General features: G+C 47.8%; 1 protein-coding gene across 2 annotated transcripts in view; it reads left to right on the top strand.

The window, feature by feature from the left end:
• Positions 1-444: 444 nt before the first annotated feature.
• The window catches only part of B3GAT2 (beta-1,3-glucuronyltransferase 2), a 77414-nt gene continuing 67161 nt past the window's right edge, over positions 445-10697 (top strand). The window contains exon 1 of one of the 2 annotated variants that reach the window (XM_019749323.2): positions 445-1655. In XM_019749323.2, coding sequence (XP_019604882.1) covers positions 1047-1655 — 609 coding nt within the window. In that variant the 5' untranslated portion in view covers positions 445-1046. The remainder of the gene's footprint in view (positions 1656-10697) is intronic. The other variant, XM_074333169.1, reaches the window with a different exon arrangement.

Below are 10697 nucleotides of genomic sequence, written 5' to 3'. Positions count from 1 at the left end.
AGCCGAAGACGCGATCCTTTGCCCTCGCCAACCTCTCCTTTTCACTCCGCACCCTGTCTCCCGAGTTTTCCTCACGTCAGTGGGTTGTCCTGGCTTATCTCCAAAGACCTTGCAGTATTTCAGAAAGCTAGGAGCGCGCGGAGACCAGCGAACAAGCATCCACCCCCTCCTGGAGGTCGTGCGCCCCTCGGGGACCCTCCTCCCGCTCCGCCTCTCGCGGTGCAGCAGCCGCCTCCAGAGCTCGCTCGCGGGGCCGTCAGCGCCAGACCCCGCGGAGAGCCGGACCCTCCCCACTTCCCTCTATCAGCCCCTCTCCGCCAGTAGCAGCGCTGCTGTCTTCCCACAGGAGGACCCGGAGGACGCCGGAGTCCGCAGCGCCCCCGCCCCCTCGCTTTTTCTTTCTTTCCTTGCTTTGGGATCTTGCCGCCGGAGCCTGGAGAGGTTGAGAAGAGAAGAGCGAGGGATTGAAGTGCAGGTTTCCGCTGCAGCGCCTGAACAGGGCTGGGGTACTGCATCCCCGGCGTCCCCTCCCGGTTCTCGCCGCCCCGGCTGGGATGTGACAAAGGGAAGCCCTCAGCGCCTGCCCCAGAAAGCGCACTGGGGGGTCCTCGGTTGGACTCTGTTTGCTCGCAGCGCCCCGGGACAGGAACGGCGAGGCGCCTAGGGGTCCGTCCGACTCCCAGCTCCTACTCTTTAGAAAGAGCGCGGTAGGGATCACTGCCTTCCCGGCGCTCCGCACAACTCCGGGGCCAGCAGAGTGCGGCTGGACCCAGTCCCGCTTCCCGCCGATTCACCCCGAGTGGGGAGCAGCGCCTGCCCACCCACCTGCACTCCCCGGTGCCTTAGCTCTTTGGCACCAGTGCGGATCCCCTACGGCCCGGCGCTGAGCCCCGCGGCTCCAGGTCGCCGCAGCGCCCCCAGACCCTATGAAGAGCGCGCCAGCCGCGGCTTCCTGAGTGCGGGAGCTGCCGCCGTCCAAACTGCGCCCTGGGGTCCCCCGACTGGCCCCTCTTAGGGGCAACCGAGGAGCCGGGGAAGAGCGCACAATGAAGTCCGTGCTGTTCAGCCGCTTCTTCATCCTTCTGCCCTGGATCCTAATCGTCATCATCATGCTCGACGTGGACACGCGCAGGCCGGCGCCCCCTCTCACCCCGCGCCCCTACTTCTCTCCCTATGCGGTGGGCCGCAGTGGCACCCGACACCCGCTCCGCAGGGGTGGCCCCGACAGCGGCCCCGGGCGCGGATTAAAGAAGCGCAACGAGTCGCGGCCGCAGCCACAGCCGCAGCCGGAGCCGCCTCTGCCCACCATCTATGCCATCACACCTACCTACAGTCGCCCGGTGCAGAAAGCCGAGCTGACCCGCCTGGCCAACACCTTCCGCCAGGTGGCGCAGCTGCACTGGATCCTGGTGGAGGACGCGGCGGCGCGCAGCGAGCTGGTGAGCCGCTTCTTGGCTCGGGCCGGCCTGCCCAGCACGCACCTGCACGTGCCCACGCCGCGGCGCTACAAGAGGCCGGGACTGCCGCGCGCCACCGAGCAGCGCAACGCCGGCCTCGCCTGGCTGCGCCAGAGGCACCAGCATCAGCGATCGCAGCCTGGCGTGCTCTTTTTCGCGGACGACGACAACACCTACAGTCTGGAGCTCTTCCAGGAGGTAGCTGCCTGCCCGCCCCACCTGGGGGCCAGGGCGGGAGGGGCCTTCGGGGCGGGCCGGGCTGCGGCTGCACTTTATTAAAGTTCTCACTTTTCTCTGCGCCCTTTTGGGACTCCATGTGGAGCGCTCCTCGCCTGCAGCCTCAGCTGGTCCCGGTGTGTTTCGCTGGCCATGGGAGTGGAGAGGGGGTGAGGACCATTGTGATTTAATGGAAAGCGTCTGGTCAGGAGCTTTGCTGTCCACCTGGCCCAAGTTTGGGCCAAGGGAGTAGCAGAGGTGTGGGGCGTGGGAGTGATTTCCAAGAACAGGCTGGCTGGCCTGAGGATGGAGCCCATATGGGGAGGCGAGCTTCCAGAGGAGGCGATCAGGGAGGGACCCTGCACAGTGGGGGGCGGCTTGGTGTACAGTGCACACAGGTGTGATTTGGAGTCTAGAACCCTATGTGGAGGAAGGTGAAGTAGTGATTACAAATCAGCCCAGAGACAAATTGCTGTGGCGTAGTCCACTGGCACAGAAATGATTATTAGTGAAAATAGTGCCTTCTGGGGAGTCCTCCCTTTGTCTCTTCCCGCACCACGCAAAAGGTCCTTTCCAACTCTGCAGACTGCCTCTTTTTCAAGGAAACCCTCTGGCAAATGATTTGAGACTATTCTGCCCGATGGTTATGTCGTTTGTCAACCCGAGATATCAGCTGCACTGCCCCGTTCCTTTTCTCGACCTTTCTTTAAGACCTCTCTTAGGTGAGTCAGCCAGGCCACTCTCATCCTGTGCTCCTGTGAGGTCCTGAGTGCAGCCTGGCCCGCTGCTGCTGAAATGGCCCTCTTTTCCCCTGGAAGGCCACATGTGAACCAGGCCAGCCCACGGGGTTTAGAACAAGTGTTATTTCTTAAGGCTGGTATTTTGCAGTGAGTGTGTGTGTGTGTGTTCTGCAAATGAGACTGAGTTACATGGGTTATGTCAGTTTTCTTCTTCCTTATACACAAATATAGCTGAAAACAATCTCGGATTCTTTGACGTCCCCTGGGACCGTTGCCTTCCTCTTCCCCAAATTCCTTGACATCCTACCCCTGATACGCCAAAGTCCCTCCTACCCCCAAAGTGAACTGGGCAGTTTGTCTACTAATCACATATGCCCCACACTTTCTTCCTAATACTGGTTTGGATTTCTTAATCTGAGGAGGAAGCTAGTCTGTACTCTTCCAGTTTAATTTTGCTGCCTATGTGGCTTTTTAAAAAAATCCATTTCTTAAGGGCAATTGCCACCTTCATTTCTATTCATCCTCTCCTTCATGAATAAAAGGACTAGTGATTGCTCTCCATCTTTTCTTTGCCATCATTTCAAGCCCGATGTTAGAGCTTTCTGTATGTTTCTTCAGAAGAAATAAATACGCTTGACATTGTATGGTATAGTCTTTATTAGAGCCAAGATGAGATATCATCTGATTTTTTTTAAGTTGGGCTTTTATTTTGATTCTGCTTGCATAGTCTCTCCCTAAAAAGACATGGTTTGTATTCTGAAGTGAAGACATTTACATTTCAGTTCATCCAAAGTATTTTTTCCCCCTCCAACTTGGAAATTGCCTTATCTGTGAAAATGTGTAGTCTTGTGAATGTAGACTAATGCACATCATTATTAATTAACCTTTTAGGAGGATGAGCTGCGAAGGGAGGGGTGATTTTCAGTTTATTTCCAGCTTCTAGCCCTTTAGTGTGAAGTGTTAGGTGAGTGGAAGAGTTGGCACTACAGGTAGTGAAATGATTTAGTACAGACTTTCTTGAATGCTAACCAAACTGAAAGGAAGGCTTGGTGGTGGTGGATAGTAAGCAGCAAAAGAAGAATCCAGTAGGTTTTTTCACTGGTCCACAGGAGGAGAAGGGACTAGAGGGAGGGAATATAAGAGAAAGGAGAGGATGAGGAGAAAAAAGTAGCATTGCCCAGAGGAAACTATGAAGAAAAAGCTTGCAAAACTTTCAAGACATTAAAATTGTGTACAGTTGGAAGTAGTGAAATAATCAAATGAACTTAAGAGCATGTGCAACACTTTTTATGGACAGGTGCCAAGTATACAAAATACACAACAGAAGGAATTTTTTTTAAGCACAATATGCATAATCCACTTAGAATTTAAATTCTATCGCTTAGAGAAGTTCTTCCCAGGCAGTCATTTTATGAGTGCTTTCTCTACTACCATCCCTCCTCCCTCCCAGTATTTTTGGGCAGAGTAGGCATCTGTTCACCACGCATATTTGTTGATACACAGTTTTCCTGGCAAACAGTATCGAACTCTCTAAAAAATAAAGTTACTGGAATTTATGCATCTTTACTTTTATGCACTAATGGGATGGCCTACCCTACAGCGGTTCTAGGATTAATGATTCCATGTGGATTATAGTCTCGACATTGCTCTATCCGAGAAAAAGTGGGACCAGATAAAACATCTAAACCCTGAAGCTCCTTGGGGGAAAGGAAGGTGCTGATCAGGCAAGCTGTGGGACAGAGGCACGTATCTCAGCCCTTTATATGTACACACACACAGATTAGTTTTCAAGTAATTCACGGTACTTAAGGAAAGAAGGTCCCAAGTCAGGCTTCATCTTTTATTCATAGTGCTTCTAATTTCCATGGTTGATGTTAACGTAGATAAGATAAAAGGAGGAAAATGAACCAGGTACAAATTAGCTCACTAAGCATTGGCTGCAAATGAAGGAAAGTAAAAGATGAAAGGTCTCCAAATTAAATTAAAGGCGCAACAGTCAATCCATGTTCAATTATTCCTCTGTGCTAACTGGCAGACTACTTACTTCTCCCATACAGCTAATTTTCAGCCTTCCTTTTCAACTGAGCTGTGCAGCCAGGAAAGAAATATTTGAACTGAACAATCCTACCTAACAGGCAAATCCATTTGCCAGTGAAGTTCAGTGTGAGTTGTAGCTATAGAAACTGGGGCTGGCCATTGGTGAAGGAGGTGGTCGGGGGTCTCAGGTTTCCAGTAGGTCATCAACTACTGCTCTTCGTGTGGCATTGATGAGGTTTGGCTCTCCGGATACAGCTAATCCCTCCCTGTCTGTGCTCCCTATCGATCTAGCTCTCTGGAACAGCTTATTTGCAAAGAATTTAAACTGCTTTAATAAAAGCAACAACTACAGGTAAACTTGACTCTTTATCCAGTCATATTTTCAATAATGCTATGATCAGATTTCTGTTCTTGACTGGAAAACCTTCCAAGCTTTCCTGAGTTTAAAGCTGATGCTTTTCAGGTGAAGCTGCTTTCACCTTTGCAAATCAATTAAACTGAAAGGTTAAAAAAAAAAATAGCACTTTCCAAGCAAGAACAAAAACTTTTAAAAATTTAACATTAATGAGGTAAGACTGGAAGCAGGCCGACTCTGAGACACTTAAGGAGATCCTGAAAGGACTCAGTTCATGAGACTGCACTTTGAAGATGTTTATGACAGGCAGTGAACTCAGGAGGCCCTTTGTTTGGATTTTTTTGTTGGATGCTATTAAGTGATTTGCTCACTAGGCAGAAGGAAAGGGGTTGAGGTTTAACTCCGTCTTGCTCCTTTGCTGAAGCATTTATAAGCTCCTCCCTTTACACGTGGCTTATTGGAGCTATAATCTGAAGGATATTCAAATTCACGATGTTAAGCACTCCCCCTAATAGTAAATTCTGTATGTGATTCCTGAAAGGAGACAAAAGGTCTACCTTTCCTTTTACCCTTGATACGCTTACTTAGTGTAGGTAGAGTAATGATTTTTTCAAAGTGAAGAACACCAGAAGATTCTCTTAGGTGTAGCATAAAAAGATTGTTTTACCTAAAATGTGTCCCTTGTGTTTTGCTTCTCCCTGTCTGGAAGCATATTAATAGTTGTGCCATAAATCTGATAAAATGTGAGAATTTTGTAAAAAGATTGTCATGCGGGGTCTCTAGTCCCGCTCCCTGCACAAGAACACAGGACATGGTGAGGCCAAAAAGGAACACCCACGGAGCCACAGATAGGGGAGTCATACCACTATATTCTGGCTGGTGGCTGATTCGGAGACACAGGAAGTAGGATCAACATGATCCGCAACCTGCCACCTGCTTCTCTGCCAACTGACCAACCCCATGCTGACTGCAACCCGCACTCGCTAGCTCAGCCACAGCAGTTGCATCAGTGGCTAATGGCTAACTGGTAACAGCTGACGGCTATCTACTACCCGAGCCGCACCTTTCCACGTGAGGCCGAGAGCCTGGAAACTGCTCTCTGGGACTCTGTCCCCACAAAGCTGTTCATAAAACTGTAGCCAATTTTCTTAGACTATCAGTATTAAATCTATAGATTTTCTTGACCCTCCTTAGGTGTATAGTACTTGAGTTATGGCTAGTTTTTGACAGAGTTTTCTTTGGAGACCAGCAGTTTTCATTTGGATTTTGATATTTTAATGGACCAGAAATAACTATTTGGGTTTAAAAGACATTCTCCCCTCTGCCTCTTCCTGTTGTCTTGTCCCATCATTTTTCACAACCTACTTTTCACTGACTATTCTTTCTCATGAATAGACATGAAGACATGTCCAGATTATTGTTTGGTGCAATGAATGCGTGTATTTTAAACATGTAGGCTGTTGTCTGCTTCATGGAATATCTTGGACTCTATAGTAGGTGACTCCATTTTCTTCTATCTACTCCTCTTGCCTCTAAATTACAAGCTGGTAGTAGTTCTTCTTTTGTGTGAACAGTAATGGAATAGTAATTACTTTTAAGGCATGCTACAAAAGCAAAATAGAAGAACCGAAATGAACAGTCTTATTTATTAACAATTCCATGTGGTATTGAATAATGCTTTTTTGGTACAGAATTCAATAATGTTCAGATATGTCTATTCAAACCTTTTGGACTCTGATGGAATATTTGCTCAGTCTGTCTAAGTTAAGATAACACATTGTTGTATATTCGATTTGCAGTGCTATTGAAGTATGAAATTTAAGTTTTGCATGCTTCTCAAATTCGCTCCCCAAAACACAAATAAAATTGTTATACCAGTCCATAGATAGAGAGGTAGGTAGGTTTAGAATAGATTTACAATTCATATAAAAAAGTAATATAATCCATTGTTCATACCTGGTAATTTTTGTGTACAACCTTAAGTAAATGTTAAAAATATCCTTTACCATGGATACAAGCAAAATACAGCTGACATCAGTTGAGCATTTGCTATTGCGCAGGAACCACCCTTAGGGTTTTACATGTATTAACTTATTTGCTCCTTCCAGCAGCCCCTGAGCTAGGTACTAGTACTGTACACATTCCACCTGCCCCCATGATAATGCTGATATTTACTGTCACGAACACAGTTTTTGGTGAATACAGGGATTTTTAAAGGTGCAGCCTGAATCTAATATAGTCGGTATAATCCGCATCCCTTTTAATACTTGAGCAGAAGTGCTGGGAAGTAACTTGAAAAGGTCATGCAGCTGTTCAGAGACAGGATCTTGAACCTGAGTGCCCTGGTTGTACAGCCCACAGCTCATCTCAGCTAACAGGTACGGTCAGATGGAGGCATGTCACTGTGCTAAGGAAAGCATTTGATCAGCAGGAGTCTTCTGATAGTGCTACCAGCTTCTGTCATAGTTGAACTCAGGTCTGTTCTTGATGATATCAACTTCTAATTTTCCTTATGACTTTTTTTTCCTGATATCATTTGTTCTTATGAAAATGTTATCTCCTCCCTCACTACCTCACTTATAGACCATTTGATTTTTACAGTATTCTTTCAAGTCAGGTGAAAACTGACAACTTAGTACATAAACTGTAGTCTTATATATTTTTGAATTACATATTCTTGTGAACAAGTAAGAATCGGTCATTTCTACAAGAAGATAAAACACTAAAATTATTTTTTTTCCTCCGTTGATATGTGTGCAACAGTTAACTGTACCTACTGGATAGCTTCTCAGGGTAGACAGAACTGAAGGAAGGGAAGATACTTTTCAGGGTGGGGTGGAAATGGGAGACCATACTGAATTGTTTCAAGGTTACCATGGGGACAGAGAAGCGGAGCTGAGCACCTGGACCAACGTGAGCTGAAGCAAATGTGGATGACAGACACCTGCTGGTTGCTCCCTCCCCAGAGGCTGAGGCAGCCCCCTCCCTGGAACACAGACATGCAACCTAGGGACCTCTGAGCCTCTCCTCCCCTTTGGGTGGGTTACACTGGCTACCAAGGGCCTGGACTGCGGGACTCATGGAACTACTCACGTGTTGGTAGAAGGGTTGTTCATTTTCTTGTCTGATTTCTTCTGGGATTAGGCATTTCTCTGGATTTAAAAACAAAATGAAAAAAACAAAAAACAAAAAACAAAATGAATAAATCATTGGTTGAGTTTTTTTGCATGCTAGGAAAAGCTTGGAGATGGCTATGCTGAAGGGGGTGTGGGGACAGAGTCCCAGAGAGTAGTTTCCAGGCTCTCGGCCTCACGTGGAAAGGTGCTGGCTCAGTTATTACCGTGTTTCCCTGAAAATAAGACCTAGCCAGACCATCAGCTCTAATGAGTCTTTTGGAGCAAAAATTAATATAAAACCCGGTCTTATATCTTATTATATAAGACTGTGTCTTATAGTGAAATAGACTAGGTCTTATATTAATTTTTGCTCCAAAAGACGCATTAGAGCTGATGGTCCGGCTAGGTCTTATTTTCAGGGAAACACGGTAGGTGGCCATCAGCTGTTACCGGTTAGCCATTAACCACTGATATAACTGCCGTGGCTACGTTGGGGGCTTGGTTGGTTGGCTGGCAGAGAAGCGGACGGCAGAGAAGCGGACGGCAGAGAAGCGGACGGCAGAGAAGCGGATGGCAGGCAGTGGCTCATGTGGCTCCTGCTTCCTGTGTCTCCAACCCATCCGCCAGGGAGAATACAATGGTATGACTCTCTTATCTATGGCTCGGTTAGTGTTCCTTTTTGGCTGTGGGGATAGGGTTTCAGAGAGCAATTTCCAGGCTCTCGGCTTCATGAGGAAAGGTGCTGGCTTGGGTAGTAGATGGCCATCAGCTGTGACTAGTTGGCTATCACCTGAAACCAGTTAGCCATTGGCCACTGATATAACTGCCGTGGCTGAGCTACCAAGCACGGATTGCAGTTAGCAAGGGGTTGGTTGGCAGAGAAGCGGACCGCGGGGCTGCGGATCGTGTGGCTCCTGTTTCCTGTGTCTCCAACCTAGCGGCCAGCGAGAATACACTGGTATGACTCCCCCATCTATGGTTCCATGGGTGTTCCTTTTTGGCCTCACCATATCCTGCATTCTTATGTGGGGAGCGGGAGCTGAGACCCCACATGACGGGTGTTGTTCTCTACCATAAGTCAGATTATTTGGTCTTTTTCCCAAAATAACTAAACACTCAGTTGTTTTCTCCCCTCATCAGTCAGTCCTCCTTTATCAGTGGAAGGGAACTTGAGACAGTGTATATGTTACATGCAGAATCTAAGACTGTTGTTCCTTCAACCTGAACATCAGACATTTATAAATTATATCATAAATTATATAAATTACATCTCTAATGAAAGCTGAGTGTGCTAAATGTTGACCATTCATTAATTGGGATTTCAGTTATCTAAGATAATTGTATCTTAGCTGTAATAGTGGGTCATTCTGTGAGATTCCTTCTACCTACCTGAGCTTAAACATGACTGCATTCAGAAGGTATTTAAATATCATTAATCAGTTTTGCCTCATCCTCCACTTAATTATGGCAGAAGTAATATAGCTGTGAACACGGCATCCCAGCTCGCACGGACTGAGCATCTGGACTAGTAAGTATACACGCTAAAATCAGTGCCTGTGGAGAGACGTGCAGGTGCCTGTGAGTGTAAAGCAGAAGCACCTGCTGGACTTGTAGGGTTTTTTGGGGTTGTTTTTTTTTTCTTTTTCTTTGTTTTTTTTTTTTTGGAAGGGGGATGAGTACTTGGGCCCACATGGAGCAGAGGTGGTTTATTCAATGTGTAAGAGAGGAGGGGAGAAAGGGCACAGTTGGGCCACCAGAGAAAAGGGGTCAAGAGCTCTCCAGCGCTGCCAGGGAGCTTCTCTTAGCTCTGACCCCTCCAGCTCCCCCCTTCCTCAGGGGAGGACAGTAAAGTCACTTTGCCTCATGGGATTGCCCAGGGAAGGCAAGGATGAGACTCCAAACCAGCTAGGCACAGTCCAGGGGTGGGTTGGGACCCACGCGCCCTAGGTAGCAATGGAGCTGTTGCAGAACTTTCCCAATGAAGATGTTGACTGGACCTGGTGGCCGTCTTGGCATTGCTCCTGGGCGTCACTCAGCACCTTGACCACCTGTTCCTCGTTCTCCTGTGACGACAGCGAGCTCTGGGTCCCCAGGCCCCTGGCTGCTTGGTAACAATCAGTGTAGGCCAGGCCACAGGCCATGTTGCTGCCCAGACAGGGCACCTGCTCCTGAGAAATCTGGGCCCAGCCGGCATCTGGACCTCTCCAGGTGGAGAGAGTCATATTTATGAACCTGAGAAAAGAGGGTATGTGAATAGCTTGAGAACTGACAGGTGTCCTTGATCACAGGGGGCTTCCATGATCAGAGGATGAGGTGGAAAAGCAGGCAGCCACTTCTTATCTCCTGCGTGTCAAAGTGTGATACTATGCCAATGGGGGGGGGGGGAGGGTTACCAGATAGCTGCACTGTCTCAGTTGGTCAGATGCATCTAAATACTCTGTCCCTGAAATCTGGATTGTGTTTCTGGAGGTCTCGGTGGGAGTACAGGGGGTAGAGGTGCTTGGCTTTCCCAATTAGTCTGTACCCAAGTGGAACTGCATACATTGGTATCTTAATTACATCGTTAGGTTACTACAGTGATTGGAGGGACAAGTGTTAAATAGGGCTTGTCTACAAAGAGTCCTGGAAGGAAGTGAGATTGAGAGAATAAAAAGCATCTAAAAGACATTTTAGGTTCAGAGGAGGTAGAAGGGTGTTCTCCTGTGGGTTGAGGTCTGAGGCTAATTAATGAGTGTGTGAAAACTAGCGCATTGGCTTGCATGTAGCTCAGAGCAGA

Source organism: Rhinolophus sinicus, linkage group LG05 (genome assembly GCF_036562045.2).
Source record: "Rhinolophus sinicus isolate RSC01 linkage group LG05, ASM3656204v1, whole genome shotgun sequence".
In the NCBI taxonomy this organism is placed as follows: Eukaryota; Metazoa; Chordata; class Mammalia; order Chiroptera; family Rhinolophidae; genus Rhinolophus; species Rhinolophus sinicus.
The sequence above is the reverse complement of the archived record's forward strand: the minus strand, read 5'-3'. Positions and strand labels throughout refer to the sequence as shown.